The 18120-nt window shown below is 50.5% G+C and overlaps 1 protein-coding gene across 1 annotated transcript in view; it reads left to right on the top strand.

The window, feature by feature from the left end:
* Fat2 (FAT atypical cadherin 2) overlaps nt 1–13209 on the top strand; it is a 58830-nt gene extending 45621 nt beyond the window's left edge. Inside the window, exons 19-23 of the mRNA XM_055602859.1 lie at nt 2113–2258; nt 5817–6258; nt 6468–6621; nt 9965–10422; nt 11360–13209. Of these exons, the coding sequence (XP_055458834.1) occupies nt 2113–2258; nt 5817–6258; nt 6468–6621; nt 9965–10422; nt 11360–11892 (1733 nt within the window). The 3' untranslated portion in view covers nt 11893–13209. The remainder of the gene's footprint in view (nt 1–2112; nt 2259–5816; nt 6259–6467; nt 6622–9964; nt 10423–11359) is intronic.
* The last annotated feature ends 4911 nt before the right edge of the window (nt 13210–18120 follow it).

The raw sequence follows: 18120 nt of genomic DNA, 5'->3' as shown, positions 1-18120 counted from the left end.
AGCCTGACAGAAGCCTCCAGACGTGCCAGTTACTGATGCCACGGCTGCCAGCCTCACAGCCTGCTGGTATCAGCTCAGGAAGTAAACCCAACATAGGTTCAAATCCCAGCTCTGCCGTTTAACTAGTGGTGTGGCCTTGGGTAGGTTCTGTAAAATCCACTAAATTCCTGTTGCCCATCTAGAAATTAGAATAATAACAACAGCAGCTGACTACTTGAGTTGGTTTGGGGAGTAAACCTCATATAGATATAATAGCTTGTAGCCTGTGGCTGGCTTACCGTCATTCATGTGGGAGCAGCTGCTATAAAGAGCCTGCTGTTTGTCGGGCTGCTGGGCTCTCCATGCACCACTGTGTCCTGTTCAGAACCTTGCACTAAGCAACACCAGGTACTCAGCTCCCTGGAAAGGCTCACCCAGTACCCCTGGCATGAAGACCCGGGACCAACTCAGTTTTGTTAAAAAGGAAACTGAGCTAGGCTGGGGAAATGGCTCCCCATTCAAGTATGAGGACCTGAGTTTAGATGCCTCCCTTCAGCTGTGGTAGCATAAGCCTGTAATCCCAGCGCTGAAAAGGCGGGGTCAGGGAGGATCTCAGGGCCTAGCCAAGTCAGATGGCTCTAGACTCAGCAAGAGACGCTGGGTTAAAAGGTAAAGTGTAGAGCAATTGAAGAAGACAGTGGCCCTCACATACACAGGCACACACATGCACACGCACCAGCACGCACGCACACACACACACACACACACACACACACACACACACACACAACGTGACATGGCCTGGCCTACCTTTTAGGGACCCTTTCAGCTTGCATTAGGGAGCCTGTGGCTCAGATTTAGAGACTGACCAGGAATAGTGGGTACCTAGGCGAGGGGGTAAGGGAGTTCCCATTCTGCATTTTGCTGCAGGGAAAGCTGTAATAGCTGAAGGCCCTCTGCGAACCCTCTAGCAGCAGAAAGCAGAGGCTCTAAAAGCCGGTGCTGCTGTGCGCTGCACTGGGGAGGGTGTGCTCAAAGAGACCGCTCTGAGCACGCTTCTAGAAGTTTTTATCGCAAGGCCTTGGCTGAGCCCTTCCTTTGGCGTTCAATTCAAATACATGGTCCCAGAGATGCACTTTGAGAAACCCTAGCTGGGCTTGCTGTCTGCCAGAATCACATGTGTGTGTGTGTGTGTGTGTGTGTGTGTGTGTGTGTGTGTGTGTGTGTGTTGGGGGAAGTGTTTTGTTAACATTTTAGAAAAATAGGGCGCCCCAGAGAATTGATCCATGTGTTGTGTGCGAGCACTTTAACATTCTTTCAAAACCTCACTATATCCTTGTAGCCAGAAGCTCGGTAAAGGCCCAGAATGGGACCAGTGTCTTCTTAGAGCCCTCCCTTAGGCTCCCTTCTTCAACAATGCCCACCATGGGAAGATTTTTTTTTTTAATTCTGGCTGGCCTTCAGCCGGCTGAGTAGCCAAGCATGACCCTGAACAGGAGTGCACGGTGGCCAAACGAGCCAAGCTGGACACCCCCACCCGACCCCGCTGCTCTGGCAAAGCCTCAGGCACTTACCTGTGCAACTGTGCATTAGAAGTCAGCAACAGGGCCGGGGATGCTGGACTTGACAGAGGTTGGGATCCCTCTATCCATCACCTGCCCCCCTTTCTTTACCACAGAGTGGCTCTTGACCCCTTCAAGAGCACCTTGCTTGGCAAGTTCCCTGATTAGCCAAGAAGAAGGCAGACCCCCTGTGGTCCTGAAGCTCACACAGCTGCAGAACCTTCGTCAATTCCACCTCCCGTCTTCTGGGGATAGCCAGAACATACGGGTGGTGCGGGACTTAAAAGCTAATCACGTACCTGATTAGTTAATTAGTCCCGGATGCTGAGTTTTCTTTCTTCATGGCTGCAGCTCCCTGTTGCTGACCCTCAGGCTGGCAGTGAGCCCGAGGGACCTGTACCCAGAGGGGGGCATGCAGGGTGGCAGCCCAGCTCCCTTGGTGGCTCTGGAAATGTAGTCCATCCAACGCCAGACTGGGCCCTGCACGTATCAGATGTGGGACATGACCTGTTTGCCAGTCTAAGAGATCTGGGACACTTCAAGGATGGTGACATCTTGGGTTCATTTGCAGGTACTACCTTGAGGTTCAGTGGTCAGAGCTATGTGCGGTACAGGCCCCTACAGGCTCAGAACTGGCAGGTCCACTTCTACCTCAGAACGCTGCAGCCACGGGCCCTTCTAGTGTTCACCAATGAAACAGCCTCTATTGCCCTGAAGGTAAGGTGACTCCCATGTGAGTGGCTTTCATAGCACCCCAAACTGGGAAGAGGAGGGGTGCTGTGAGGATAGCTACTGAGCCAGTTCCTGGCGAAGAGTCCCCTCGTGGATGCTGGGTATGGCTATCAGTCAGAACACACAGAACTCAGGACTGTCCGAACCATAGCTATTCTTCCTGGAGATACAAACCCCAGGCCATCCAGGGGTGGAGCTGCTTGCTCTGTGGGGTGTGAACACCCTAGAAGACAGTGAGAAGGATGTGAGCCTACATAACCCTGGTGCTGTGAGGGTGTTTTTAGTGTGTGGTAGGAATTTCCACTGGGAGAACAAGTCCAAGGCAAAGCCTCATGAGAACACAAGGAAAACAGACCAGTCGCTGCTCAGTCCCTCAGTGATTCATATTACAGCCAGTAGAAGTCTCCTTTGCTGCCTGGGTTAATACCTCCATCACAATGTTGCGCCAGGTGACTGCTTTCATGATTTCAGTTTGCTTAACATGTTATCTGTTAAGCATCCATACGTGACAGGCCCTGTTCTGTGCACTTGGGTCTCATTGTTCTATGGGACAGGAATCCCCCTTAGAGTTTTCTTTAAATGCCAGGGAGACTGGTGGTAAAGCAAGGAGATTTCAAAGTTAGTTTGAATGTGAAACGTCCTGAGGGCACAGGGGATGGGAGGGTGAGGGGCTGAGAGGTGGTCACGGAGGTGGTGGCTGAACAGTGATATGAAGAGGGTGAAGAGATGTGTTAGGTATGTTTCCTGTTGCTCTGACATAAGCAAGTTCAAGAATAAAGGGTTTATTTTGCCCTGTATTTTAAAAAAAGCAGGAGGGAGTGTGAGCAGCTGGTCATGGTGCATCCAGGGTCAGGAAGCAGACAGAGATGGATGCTCAACTCTTTTCCCTTTTATCCAGCTCTGGACCCCATGCCCACATTCAGGATGGATCTTCCCTCCTCAGTTAAGCCTTTCTAGAAACTCCTACATAGACACACTTAGATGTGTGTTTCCATGGTAATTGGTTGACGATGGAGGGAAAAAAAAATCACAGGGAGGTAGCTGCAGGCATGTCGAGAATAATGGCCAGGTAGATGAACAACAGGAGGCTGTTGACATTCTTAAACAACAGCCCAGTGTTGTTAGTGGCTCCAGTGGCATGAACAAGGTGGACAGACCTCACAGTTGGGGTCACAGTGTAATGGGGGTGGGGCATTTCAATGAAGGTCTTGGAGGCCCTTGTAAGGACTCTGCTTTCATCTGAGTAAAACAGAGGGTTTCAGAAGGTCTGTAGCAAACACAGCCATGTGATTTATTGTCTTCATGGTGCCTGGACTGAGAATAGAGTTTAGAAGAAGAGAGACAGAAACAGAGAGATCCAGACAGGAGGCTGAGACAATATCCCTGGTGAGCGAGCGTGGCTATGGGGACCAGGGTGATGACAGTGGACTGTGTCAGATCTGGGAAGGAATTTGAAGTTAACAGCCTTTCCCAGTGCAGTGTAGGTAAGAATAACCCTTAGGGCACAGTCCCATGAAGAGGGAAAAGAGAAGACAGGACACCAACAAAGGGTATGAAATATGAGACTTCAAATGGAAAATAGGAAAAAAAAAAAAAAAAGATTAGGTCCAGGAAAACAAGCGAACTTGGATTAGAAAAAAATGTGTGGATAGATGTGGCTTAATGAGGGAGAGCTTGCCTAGTGTGTGCAAGACCTTAGGTTCATCCTAAGAAGAAGGAGGAAAAAGGCAGAGGAGAAAGAAAGGGAGGAAAAATAGGGTGAGGAGGGAGAGAAAGAGAAGGCAAGAAAAGGAGAAGAAAAAGGAAAAAGATGAAGGGTGGGGGAAGGAAGGAAAAGGAGGAAGAGGAGATGAAGGAGGAAGAAAAGGAGGTAAAGAAAGAAGAGGAAGAGGAGAAAAGGAAAGAGGGGAAGGAGAGGAGGAGAAAAGAAATGGGGAGGAGAAGTAGTGAGCAGAAGGAGGCGGCAGCAGTGATTGACTGAGGGATTGGCTGCTGAGAGCAGAGCAGAATGAGGTCTGTCATTTGATACCACAACAGGGAGCACACTGAACACCAATGGACACCAATGGACTTTAGCACAGAAAAGATGGGTTCATTTGGGGGACATTTGGGGACAAAGAAAGAAAATGATCCCAAGTTCAAGACAACTTTTTTTTTTTTTTTTAATTGGAGGACTCATTGTATTTGCGTGGTAAATGAAATGATCCAATAGGGAATGGACATTTTGCAAATGCAGGAGAAAGGAGGCAGGAGAACCTGGCTTTGGAGGGGGTGGAGGGGACAAGGATCAGTAACAGGACCAGCTTTAGCTGAAGAAGACAGTCATGATGTCAGAGTGCCTGCGAGCACCTCTGGTGCCTTCAGCAGGAAGCAGGGCCATCAGCTGAGAGTGCTGTCTGAGGAGAGAAAAGCTACATTCAGTCATGACTGGTTGGCCTGACGCTGGCTGGCACCGGAGGCTTACCTGCCGCTAGGGTCATGGGTTGGAAGCTGGGCAGTGAGTGAGGATACAGTAAGATAATCATTTTCTCCAACTACAGTTCAAATTTTTCTAAAGAAGCTGCCTTGCCCACACTAGACAGAAGAATATTTGGTCCCTGACATGCCTAGTTCCTGTTGCTCTGTCTTGTTTTTTCACAACACAATGTCAACTTGATGCTTGCCAGCACAGGGACTGAACCTTGAACCAGAGGCACACCAGACAAGCACACTCCCACTGAGGTACAGGCCCCAGCTGCTCTTTTTCTGGCTCAAAGCAGGGCCTCACTGTGTATTCCAGGCTCGCCTGGTGCTTTATAAGCAAACCTATACCTACCTGTTGAGAGTAGAGAAAATTAGCTCTAAGCCAGAGGCTCTCAAACATTTTAACCTCAGGGACTTACGATATGTGTGCATGGGCAAGTAAAGAGGTCACAGGGCAAGTAAAGAGGTCACAGGGCAACTTGGGTGTTGCTTCTCGGGTACCATCCACCTTCTTTTTTTTTTTTTTTTTTTTTTTTTTTTTTGCTTGTTTGTTTCTGTTGTTGTTTGTTTAGTTTAGTTTTTCACCAGTCTGGAGCCAAACACCTAGGCTAGGTTAACTGGTTCATGCACAGTCACTAATGATCTAAAACACAGGGTCCCATCAGTAAGGTGCCTTTGGCCCTCAGTTTCCTCGTCTGTCAAATGGGATCTTGACCATTCCATGGAATATGGTGGAGGACTGGATGAGATTTCGAGGACATTTGGATTCTTCAGAGACAATCGTTGAAGCATTTGAAAACGATGTGGCTCAACTGGTAGAGCACTTGTCTGTCATGCACAAAGGCCTAGATTCTATCCGCAGCACCGTTTAAAGGAGATATGATGGTGAACAATTGTAATTCTAGCAAATCAGGGGTTAGAAGCAGGAGGATCGGGAGTTCAAGAGCATCCTTGGCTACATAGCAAAAGGGCCTGGTGGGGAAGGAGAGAACAAGAGAGAAAAAAAAAAAAATTCCTGCAACTGAAAGCCTGTCACAGAAATCCTCATCTTGATGATGGCTATCTGTGCTCTCTTTGTAGCTGGCTAACGGCTTCCCTCAGCTGGAATACCGATGTCCAGGTGGTTTCTATGGAAACCTCTCCTCCCAGCATCTTGTGAATGATGGACAGTGGCACGCCATGCTGTTAGAGGAGAGGGACACTTCTGTTCATCTGGTCATTGACACCACAGACAACACCTCCCTTGTCATCCCAGAGGAATGTCAGGGCCTGAGGACTGAGAGACACCTGCTGCTGGGTGGCCTTGTCCCCTCGAGTCCTTCCTCAAATGTCTCGCTGGGCTTTGAAGGTTGCCTGGATGCTGTCGTGGTCAATGGCGAGAGATTAGAGCTGCTTGGCCATGGAAAGAAGACGGCAGGCTGGCTGGAGAGACGAGCCCTCAGCCAGTGCTGCTGGCCCGGCACTGCCTGTAGCCGGAACCCGTGCCTCAATGGTGGGAGCTGCTCACCTGCCCTTGGATCAGGTAAGGACCTGGAAGGTGACCAAAGGCCCCTGATTCTGATTCAGCCCTTGTATCTCACTGCAGATTTGGCATGAGAGGGTCCTCAGCCCAGGGTGATCTTGGGCAAAGCCACTAGTATCTAGTAGACAAATGAGCCTTGAACTGCAGCACAGAGACACAGGTTTTGCTGGGGCCTCTGACCAAGGCACTCACCTTCCTCTCTCTCCCAGGCTACCTGTGCAGGTGCCCTCCTCCATTCTCTGGCAGGAACTGCGAACTTGGAAGGGAGAATTGCACTTCTGTGCCCTGCCAAGAAGGTGGCGCATGTGTCTCCTCCCCTGAAGGCACGTCCTGTAACTGCCCTCACCCCTACCCAGGTGACAGGTAAGTCCAGAGAGGTCACATGTCCAGGCTCCCTACCCCAGCACATTAAGGAGTGACCTTTGCCTTCTGGCCTCCAGTGAGGCCAATGTGAGTCCAGAAGCCCAGCCTCTGGAGCTTTTCCTCATACCACTTCCTTGCATCAGGACACTGTGGGAGGGAAACGCTTGTGAAAATGATGGCTTCCTAAGCCCAATTCACAACCATCTGAACCAGACCTACAAACAAGAGACCAGGAAGTCACACATTTCACTAAGCTCTTTACACATGTCAACCCTGGCTGACATCTGCAGAGAAATGACCACACTTGCTTTGTACTGCATTGCCCCAGAGACACTTGGAAAAACGGGTTCTCCTGGACCCAGGAATGGCTTTGTCTCAGACCCCACTGCAAGACTTAACACCCTGTCCCCAACGAGGCTGGGCCATGAGGGTAGTTAGGGAAAGAGACACATTCTAAAAACCTAGAAACAAAACATTTGGACAGGTATCTAGTGTCAGAGCACCCAAGCTTAGGAGCCTTTAAGCAGTCATAAAAAAGAATTGTGAATCAATGGAATTGGGATCACCCACAATGGACCTTGATTCTATTTTCACAGGCTCCTGGCCAGGGGATTCCCTTGTAGTCAGCCTGGATATAATAGCCATTGACTGCCAGGCATGGTGGCTCATGACTACAACCCCAGCACTTAGGAGGTGAAGCAGGAGAGTCAGAAGTTCAAGGTCCAGGCTGGAGGGATAGCTTAGTGGTTAAGAGTGCTTACAGCTCCAGCACCCACATGACAGGCCATATGCTCCACGAATGCCTGTAACCTCCACTTCAAGGGAATTATATGACTTGCTGGCTTCCAGCCTAGCCAAGTAAACAAAAGCCTCAGGCTTAGGGAGTGACCCTGTCTCTCTTCTACCTTCTCCATGAATGCATAGGCATGGGCATATATGTACACACATAGACCCATATACTCACACAGTCACACACATACACACAATTAATTTAAAAAGTTCAAAATTATCTATGCAGACTTAGTGAGTTCAAGGTCAGCCTGGGCTAAGATCAAAAATCTCGAAGAAAAGAAAGTCATGACCACCTTCCCACTGTTTTGGAAATGGGGAAACTGAAGCCCAGAGAGGGGAAAAGGCTTGCCCAAGATCACCCAGTGTTCCAGTGACTCAGTCCTTCTCAGCAATCATCACTGCTACCCTGCTCCCTGCCTGTTTTGATGTAAGAATGGTATTCACCAGGGTCATTGGACGGCGCATGGGAGCAGGCCAGGAAAGTGGTGTTTTCGTTTGGAAAGAGGAGCCTGAGGAACACAGCATTTCACACTGCAGAACAAGCTGCTCACGGTGAAATTCTAAGCACTGAGGGATATTTGGGACTTCCCCCCTCCAACCCCTCCAAAGTGGAAAGCTGACAACAGATGATCTCTAAGGGCCTTACACCAGACAGTGCCAGGTTGAAGTTGGCCTGGGAGATCACATAGTGACTTGGTTTCTCTCCCTGTTGCTGTGGTGAAATACTCTGACTAAAGCAACTTAAGGGAGAAAGGGTTTATTCTGGCTCCCAGTTCACAGGGGCAGTCCGTAGTGGTGGGGAATCAAGGGGGAAGGGGAGCAGGAGCTTGAAGCAGCTGGCCACACCCACAGTCAGGAAGCAGAGAGAGGTGAATGCATGCTGCTGCTCAGTTCTCCTTCTCTACTGGTCCAGCCCAGCATCCCAGCCAGGGGAAGCTGCCACCCACACTGGGCACATCTTCCCACCTCAGTTAGTGTAATCATAGAAATTCCACACAGGCCTGCCCACACAGCCATCCACCTCCTGGATGATTCAAGATTCGGACAGGTTGACAATTAACACTTCAAGCAATTGTCGCACGTAAGGCAGCTAAGCTCTGCATGACCACGCTGGCTTCTTAGAGCTCAGTGAAGAGAAGTAGGCGGCATTGCCACCTGGGTCCCATCCCCGGGCCACAGCTGACTTGTATCTGGTATACAGATGTTCTTCCTATGAGAGAGCTGGGTAGACCAGATACCTCCACAGCAGGAGCATCTGATTTCACTGGTGAAGAGAATATCCCTGGCCTGGATGTCATTGGTAAAAACGAACGCTGGCGGGTTCCATGGTCACAAGTGAGGCTGTTACCGAATCCGGTGCTTGGCCGTAGAAGATGGCTCAGTTGGTAACAGTGCTTGCCTTGCAAGCCTGAGGATCTGAGTTCAGTCCCCAGAACCCACGTGAAAATGTTGGGTGTGGTGGTGCACACTTGTGATTCCAGCTCTGAGGAGGCCGAGGCAGGCAAGTCCCTGGAGCTTCCTGGCGAGGTGGCCTCACTTAGTTGGTGAGGGACCTGCTAGTGAAAAGCAAGTGAAAGACCCTGATTCAAAAAGAAGGTGGATGGTTGCCTAAGTAATGAGGTGCAAGGCTGACCTGTGTCCTCCACACACATGTGCATACGTGTGTGTATATGTATACTTGCACACGTACCGGATAACATGAAGGGATTCAGAGAAGGGATTCAGAGCCCAGTGTTCTGCTCTCTCACCCTCTGTCTTATTCTTGTGAGACAGAGCCTCACTGGACTGGGGGCTGACAAGGCCCCCTGATCCTCTTGTCTCTGCCTCTCCCATTTTGGGGCCAACACAGCCAGCTTTTTGTGAGGATGCTGGTGACTCCAACTCGGTTCCTCACGGTTGAACAGTAAATGCCCTTATCCGCTGAGCGATGTCCCCACTGCCAGGCTGCACACATATGAATGTGTGTGCGCGCACACACACACACACACACACACACACACACACACACAAGCAGCCAGCCCATGTTGAAAATCTCTCCTGCCAACCTGTGTCAGTGAGAAGGGAGGACTGTGGAGAACCATAGACAGCTCTATGCCATCTCTCCCTAAGACCTGCTGGGAAGTTTAATCTTGGAACTGAAGGAAACAGATACACACTGTGGACTTGGAGATGGCGTGGTGTCTGTCACAGGGGGGTGTGGGTGGTTCTGATAGTAACGTGTTGGTGGGTTTGACAATTTCCTTTGACTTTGGAAGGAAGTCATAGGATTGGGGATGAGTGCTCTATCCCATAGGACCTTGGAAGGCTGGAAAAGTAGCTCAGTGGTTAAAAGCACTTGTTGCTCCTTCAGAGGACCTGGGTTTGATTCCCAGCACCCACGTGGTGACTCACATGTGGATCTTATTCCCTCTTCTGGCCTTGGAGGGCATCAGGCACACATGTGGTACGCAGACATACATGCAGACGAAGTATTCGTACATTAAAATAAAGTTGTTGTTTTTTTTAAAGAGGTAACTTCAAACATCCACTAAGTACTTCTCAATCTCTGCAGGTGTGAGATGGAGGCAAGGGGCTGCTCTGAGGGACGCTGCCTCATCACTCCAGAGATTAAGAGAGGGGACTGGGGACAGCAGGAGTTTCTGGTCATCATCGTGGCCTTACCCCTCCTCATTGTTGCCACCGTGGGGCTCCTCCTCTACTGCCGCCACTGCAGGTCTCACAAGCCAGTGGCCATGGAGGACCCAGACCTCCTAGCCAGGAGCATCGGGGTCGACACCCAAGCTTCTCCCGCCATTGAGCTTGACCCCCTGAGCACCAGTTCCTGCAACAACTTGAACCAGACCGAGCCCAGCAAGACCTCAGTTCCAAACGAACTCGTCACCTTCGGGCCTAGCTCCAAACAGCGGCCGATGGTGTGCAGTGTGCCTCCCCGGCTCCCACCAGCCGCCGTCTCCTCCCACCCCAGCCACGAACCTATCATCAAGAGAACCTGGTCTGGCGAGGAGCTGGGTAGGTATAAGCAGAAGTCCTGTGGCTCGGGGATGGATGGGGGGGGGAGCCCCAAATACTCCATCAGCGTACACATTGGCATACAGTGGAGCAGCCATTGATCAAACCAGTCTCCAGGAACGGGACACGAAGGGATGCATCCCAGCTCACATTGCACAAATGACCGGGAATGCCAAGTCTCTTGGCCCAGAGCTTGTGGTTCATTATGCCTGTTCCATGACCCACTTGGGAATGGGGGGTGGGGGAGGTGGGGATGTCTGCTGTTCTGGAAATGAAAAAGGTTCTGGCCGTCCAATCCAGAAGTGAGAGCTGGCTGGTCTAGAGTCTGGAACTACAGTCCCTCTCATCTTTGGCTCAGAAAGAGGTGGAGTTGTGAAGAGCTTTCTGTTTTTTTCTGGTGTGCTTCCCAGTAGTTATAACAGGTATTGTCACGGTATGTCACTGGGGCCAGAAAGATGAAATGAGTTGCTCGCTCACTCTCTCTCTCGCTCTCTCTCTCTCTCTCTCTCTCTCTCAACTTCTCAGTGGCAGAGATGGGTGTGAGAGAAGAGAATTCCTCCGATCCTCCCCCCATTTCATCACCCCCTGTGACAGACACCATCTCCAAGTCCACAGTGTGCCTCTGTTCCCTTTAGTTCTGAGAGTAAACTCTGGCGTGTCTTGGGGAAGAGACGAAATAGAACTGTCCATGGTTCTCCACAGTCCTCCCTTCTCACTGACACAGGTTGGCAGAGATTTGCAAGATGGGCTGGCTTTGAGTTTAGCTTGCCCTCACTGGATTGGAGAGCCATGCCAGCTTCCAGAAAAAGCATGTTCAGATAGGTCACATGCCTATGAGCCGTGTCAAACGTCAAGTCATTGATAGCCCCTGTACAGCTTGCTGGAATGACCGCCATGGAACACACAGAACTCACCAAGTCTTACTGTTCTCTTTCAGTATACCCAGGCGGAGCTGCGGTCTGGCCTCCAACTTACTCCCGGAAGGAGCACTGGGAATACCAACATCCCGAAGCAACGCAGGGACCTCTGCCACCCTCTCCTCGTCACCATGTCAGTCCTGCTGTGATGCCAGATCCCACTGGACTCTATGGGGGCTTCCCTTTCCCCTTGGAACTGGAAAACAAGCGGGCGCCCCTCCCACCCCGTTACAGCAACCAGAACCTGGAAGACCTGATGCCTCCACGGCCCCCCAGCCCCCAGGAACACCTGCTCGCGCCCTGTCTAAACGAGTACACAGCCATCAGCTACTACCACTCCAAGTTTCGCCAGGGAGGGGGTGGGCCCTGCCTGGCAGAAGGAGCCTATAAGGGGGTGAGCATGCGCCTCAGCAGAGCCGGGCCCTCCTACGCTGACTGTGAGGTGAATGGTGGGCCTGCCACGGGCCGGAGCCAACCTCGAGCACCCCCCAATTATGAGGGTTCAGACATGGTAGAAAGTGACTATGGGAGTTGTGAGGAAGTCATGTTCTAGCTTCCTGCTCTCAGAGGAAGGCATGGGGAGGCCCAGGCCCTGCACTGTCTTCCAGTCTCTTGGGGGCATGAGTTGGGTGTGACTGGGAGAAGGAGGAGAGCCACCGACATCCCCAGTCCAGATGGCCATCTCTCAAAATGTGCTCTTCGGGTCCCCAGCTTGTTCTTGAGGGTGGAGAGAAGCTGAGGGCAGAGCTGTAAAAAACAGCAGTAGAGCCCCAGAAAAGAGGAGGATGCCCAGACAGGTGCATGCTGGGATGAGAACTAGGTAGAGGAGCCAGTCCCTCAGATGGAGCACCTCTCAGCCTCAGCAAGAAAGAGCTCCAATCACTAGCTCAGCACGTTTGGGCTACATTCTCCCAATTGCTCACATGCCCATCGTGAGGCAGGCAGGTTTGTGCCTCCAACAGGCAACCATGCACGTGGAGGGAAGACCCAGGACCTTCTGAGATCTGGGCAGTGGCCTCTTAAGGGGCTGAAGGGTAAGCAGCCTACAAGCAGGTACTTCAGCCACCTGAGCATCCGCTTTGTATGTGCATTTGGGACGTCTGTCAGCACCATTCTGGGCACTGGGAGCATTCTTGGGAGATGAGTTGCTTGGACCTCCATCTCCCAGAAGTCTTGTTCCAGAAGCTTCAGGACTGTGGTACCTCTGCCAGTGGAATCCTGCCCGGAACCTTCTGGGTTGAAGAATTCAGATCTTGTGGCATGCTGAGCTAATTTGCCCCAAGTTTTGTAGGCACTTTTGGCCCCAAAGCAAGAAGGGAGTAGTTTATTTCAGAAATTCTTAGGCACTTTCAACCTTGCTGTCTGGATGTGTTTTCCCAAAGGGTTTCTTCTTGTCTAGACACAAGGAATTCCACTCCCGTTCAGGACCAGGTAGAGGTGAAGAGCCAGCCAGCAGACCCAGGCCAGACACCTGCCTTCTCCTTCCCCTTCATTGCAGATGCCTGCCAATCAAGTGTTACCCACACTGGCCCTGCCCAGTGTGTGGAGGGTCGGTGTGGGCACATGTCTACACATGTGAGCACCCATGGACCATGTGTGTGCTGTGCACGCACACGTGTGTAGAAAGTTATGTAGCTGGGAGTGGCAGAGACTGGAAGCCAGGGAGGCTTGCAGTAGCCTGAGCACTGTTTTCTGCCAGTCCCTCTCCGGTCCACTGCCTTTTCACGTGTGTGGTTTTGGAGTCAGAGGTCCAACGGAGGAGCCGCAGAGACTCCCGCCCACAGAGCTGTTCAGAAAGACAGCCATGTGGGGAGGGCTTATCAGTGGGCCGTGTGTGTGACCGTGGGTGTGACTGATTTCGTGAGTGGCTTTGTTGGCCATTTGATTTTTTTTTTTAACAATAAATATCTTTTTTACGGTTATTTTCTGTGTCACTTGGAGCATTTCAGGCTGGGACAGGGTCAGGTCAAGAGAGTGTTCGAGTCCAGGTTCATAAAGAATTGAGGACCTGGAAGGGTTCGTCACCCTGATATCTGCTAAGCTAGAGCCCTGAGCTCAACCAGACATGAAGCCAGAGGTCTGAGTGGGGCCAGGACACCATTTTGGGAAGTCCCTCCAATTCCAATGCCACTTCTCAAGTTCAATTTTAGAATGATCAGGCATGGTGGCACATGCCTTTAATCCCAGCACGTGGGAGACAGGGGTGGGTGGATCTCTGTGAGTTAGTGGCCAGCCTGGTCTACACAGTGAGTTCTAGAACAGCCAGGGTTGTTATAGGGAGAAATCCTGTCTTGGAAAAACAAAAATAATCTTTATTGTCATTCTATCTTAATCCATTTGTATCCAGAGAACAATTTGTGGGAGTTAGTTCTCCCCTTCCATATAGCTCCCAGGGGTCCAACTCAGGTCCTCACGCTTAGTGCTCCTACCATTTCACCAGCCCCAAGCTCCTCAATTTAAAGATGAGGAAACTGAGCTTCTGGGCCACAGGCTGCAGTCGGCAGGTGTGCCAAAAGTCCAAGGCTCAAGACTTCATTTCCTGGCACCCCATGGGATGGCTGCAGTAGGGGCCTCACTAACACAAGTCTTGGGGAGCCAGCAACTGCTCCCCCACTGCTGAATGGGACTTCCCCTGGCCGTTGTGGTGACCAAAGACTGGAAAGCCCAGTCAGACAGAGATAGCCGGCGTAAGACATCCAGGTGAACTGGGGGCTCTGGAGTCAGGCTGTCTCACCCAGCTCCATTGCATGCTAATATATCCTTGAGCAGCTTTGGCCTGACTCTCATTTTAAAGGTTCGTTCTGAGAGCTTTTTAGCCTTTTTTTTTTTCCATGTTGCCCAGGCTGGATTCACCCCAACTCAGTATGCAGCCAAGGATGACCTCAGACTTCCCATCGCTTTACCTCCATCTCCTCAGTGCCGGTTGTGCATTATGCAGAGTTTATGTGGTACTGGGAATGAAACTCAGGGCTTCTTGCATGCTGGGCAAGCACCCTCCCATCTGAGCCACAGCCCCGGTTCTTGTCAGAGAGGCTCTCAATAGCATAGTTGAGTGGAAGACAGAAGCTATCACGCAAGGCCCTTTCACATGTCTGGGCAGCCTTCACCAGAATGGCACATTTAATCACACCAGTGTACCCAGCATAAGTACACCACCAGCCAAAGTCCATAGCCCAAGCAGGGCTCATTCCTGGTGTGGTAATGGGACAGCCACCATGATGGTGTCGTCGGGAGCAACCTAGCTCCTCCTGCCACAGCCTCTCAAATGCTGGGATGACAGCGCACATTACAAAACACGGCGGGAGCTTTAAGGTCAAGGCAGTCTAGCTTAGCAATTCTTTCTTTCACGTGTGGTGCATTTGGTGTTGTGCCTAACTACCCAGATGCGCACATCTGGACAGAGCAGAGAGCAGAGAGAGTAGAATCCGGCTGCCCAGATGGATTTCTACTTTCCCCATTTTATCCAGTCTGAGACTCCATCCTACACATTCAGGGTGGGTATTCCTCCCTCAGTTAAATCTCTTTGGAAACTCCCTCAAAGGCATGCCCAGGTATCTCCTGGAAAAAAAAAAATTAAACTCACTGTCATACCAAAGATGGTCTATATTTTCTTGTATGACAGTTTCTCTGGTTTTATGTTTGACTTATGGGTCTCCCTCAGTGTTTTAGATGTGGAAACCCAAGCTTCAGTACCTCTTGTTGAAAAGGCCATTTTTGCACCAACGATTCCCTTTGCTTCTTTACCAAAGCCCTGCTGGAAAATCCTGTTTTTCCAGTAAACAAATACAGAAAATAGTATCGCACTGGTTACTGTGGTGGTGAATATTGGCCGCTCGATGGGACCTGGAATCGATTCAATAACACACCTTCTGGGTTGGTTTCCCGTCCTCAGTCAAGCTTCTTCGAGAATTCTCTCCTGAGTAATTCTAAATCAAGTCAGGTTGACGAATGAAGGTTAACCACTGTAAATAGCAACGATAGCTGCCTCTGCCTCCCGAGTGCTGGGATTAACACCCAGCATTTTCTTTAATTTTTTAAGATAGGAATTCATGTACCCTTGGCTGGCCTTGAACTTGCCACATAGAGGGAAATAATCATGGAACTTCTGGTCATCCTACTTTTTTTTGGGGGGGGGGAACCTTTTAAACTTGCTGTGGAGTGGGAAATAACCTCGAACTTCTAGCCATCCGACTTTTACCACCACCACCACCACACACACACACACACACACACACACACACACACACACACACACACACACACACACACACACACACACACACACACACCTGTGTTTTTGGAAAGACAAAACTAGTCATGTCCTTAAGGTCCATAAAGAAGCACGCCTTCCTTTGCGCGCCTACCCCGATTGGCCAGCAGGGGGCTCTCTGACCTTAAGAACCAATCTTTCCATACAGCCACGTAGGCTCCAGAGCCAAACAGTCAGCCACCACCCCACAGCCCTAACCCCTTGCTGGAGGTTAGGCTCCTGACATAACTACTGCCCCCAAGTCACTTAACCTTCCTAAAACCTTTGTGACATAGGTACTATCCTCTCCACTTATGAGGGAGAGAGGGAGGCACAAAGAAATTAAATAGCTTGTATTAGGTCGGTAATTTAAATGTGCAGGGTCACGGAGTTCATGAGTGATGAGGCCCTGCCCTGCATGTGAGTCTGTGAAACCATCTCAAATGATAGGACCCCAGAGGATCAATACGCAGCAGCAGCAGCAGCAAGTGTGGGCCATGGAGCAGGGTTCAGAACCAGCCTAGCCCAGAACTCTAATTCTAGGAGGTTGAGAGCCAGAGGGTCTTGATCTTTAGAGGCAGAAGTCTGCTCAGCTATGAGGCTGTAACCAGGCCTCTCCTGGAAGAAACCTTACATCTGGAACAGACCTAGAGGGAGGGTGTCTGAAGGAAGGGTGCAGAGCGAGAGCGTCATCTGAGGGGCTGCAGGAGGCAGGCAGGGGGCAATTCCTGCCGGAGGGATCGGGGCAGATGCTGCGGGGCGAAGTGTAAGCAACAGAGGACACCTGCCTGTGTGGTGGTCAGTGTAGAGGGCTCCCACCGTGTCAGTCTCGGGCTGTCACAGCTTTCCGGAAAAGGTGAATGTGTTAACTGGAAATGCAGAGACGTAGGGTATCTCCACAGGGGCTGGACGCCATAAGAAGTTTCTGGAATTACGATAGTGGGGTTCAGCCAGAGAGGTTTTCTGTCTTTTAAACTGAAGATAACGAGAGATTCTCAAAGAGCTGACTGGAAAAGAAATTATCAGACATGAAGTTCTAGGGTGGGGCGTGACCTACCCAGGGCCCATAGCTGTTTCAGTCTAAAGGGAAAGTTGTTGTCACTGTAGGACAGGGTGACCTCTTGGGCTGTCATTGTGTTGGGGTGCTGGCCTTGTGCTGACTGACAGCCTGGACCGCCTCCTGAAATGCATTAGCCCTGAAACCATAGATAAGTCTCTGTGCTTGGCCCCTTGCCTAGCTCCCTCTCTAACATGACTCATCGAAGACAGTCTAGAATTTTTGTCAGACTCTTTGATAAGCCTCCAAGGTCCAGCTAAGGAAACTGCTTGGTGAGATTAACGTGAAACCAAAAACATAGTGAAGTTAACAGACCTGTCCAGGACACCACTCAATACAGGTTACACTGAGTCTCCAACCAACTCAGGGACGAGCTTACCCCTCGGGCAGACACTGAGGGGAGAGGGCACTCTTGCTTAGCGAATGCCCTCAGCAGCTTGGGAGCTGGGTAAAGGGTCAAATACAGAGAAGCTCATTATTCATGGTTCCAGGGACCCCCAAGGATACGCTGTTCTGTGGAAGCTTCAGCCCCCTGTGTAAAACAGCATGTTGTTTTGACTGTAACCTAAACAGCTCTTCCTACATGCTGATCATCTTCTCTGGATTGTTTCTCCTCCCTCAGATCACATGGATGAGAGATGAGGGACCCACAAAGCCTGTCCCTGCTCAAAATTAAATATAGTTTTTCCCAATGTTTTCTAAGTTCAGTTGGATGAATCTGCAGCTGGGGTATCTGTAGACCATGGAGGGTTGATAGCGCCATAGCTCCCTAGCACAAGCAATCAGATAACAGCACATAGCTGAGAAAGGAGCCATAAATTCCCACCAAGGTAGCCAGGGAAGAGTCCAGAGATAAGCAGCCATCTTGTCTGGGTGTTAGGAGTTGAGTCCCAGGTTGAATATGGACAAGGGCAGCCAGCTAGGTCAGGATCAAGTAATAATGTGAAGACACGAGAACTGAGACTGTGGATAGCGGGGTCGATCTCACAGATATCAACCGAAACCTAAGGAGGGTGGTGTGGACAGAGCAGGCTTGGGGCCGGAACAGTGTGGGTGGCCTAGGTACCCAGCAGGTCTGGGGTCAGGGAGGCCTCTCTGTGTCTGCTGAAAGAGGACAGATGAGACGAAAGTGGGAGGCAGGAGCCATGGGTCTCAGGGGCAAAGCAAGAGGTGAGTCCCAACTAGGTAGAAAATGTGAATCTTAGGAACCCTGTCTTGGGTGGATCTTGGGTGTGTTTAAAAAAAAAAAAGTGTCTGTTTGCAAAGGAGATACTGTCAGAAGTTTCTTTCACTGGCTCTGAGTATTAAATAAGATGCTATATAGAAAACTGTTGACTGTCACTGACATAAAAAAAAAAAAAAGTCTCAACACATTATTCTACCTGAGCCATTGAAAAGATGCCTCTGTGCAGTTTCCATATTCGCACACCTTTGCTCCAAGGCCAAGGGCAGAGTAGCATGGGGTGGGGAAGATT

This window comes from Psammomys obesus, unplaced genomic scaffold, assembly GCF_907164565.1.
Source record: "Psammomys obesus unplaced genomic scaffold, mPsaObe1.curated_primary_1811, whole genome shotgun sequence".
NCBI classification, from domain to species: domain Eukaryota; kingdom Metazoa; phylum Chordata; class Mammalia; order Rodentia; family Muridae; genus Psammomys; species Psammomys obesus.
The sequence above is the reverse complement of the archived record's forward strand: the minus strand, read 5'-3'. Positions and strand labels throughout refer to the sequence as shown.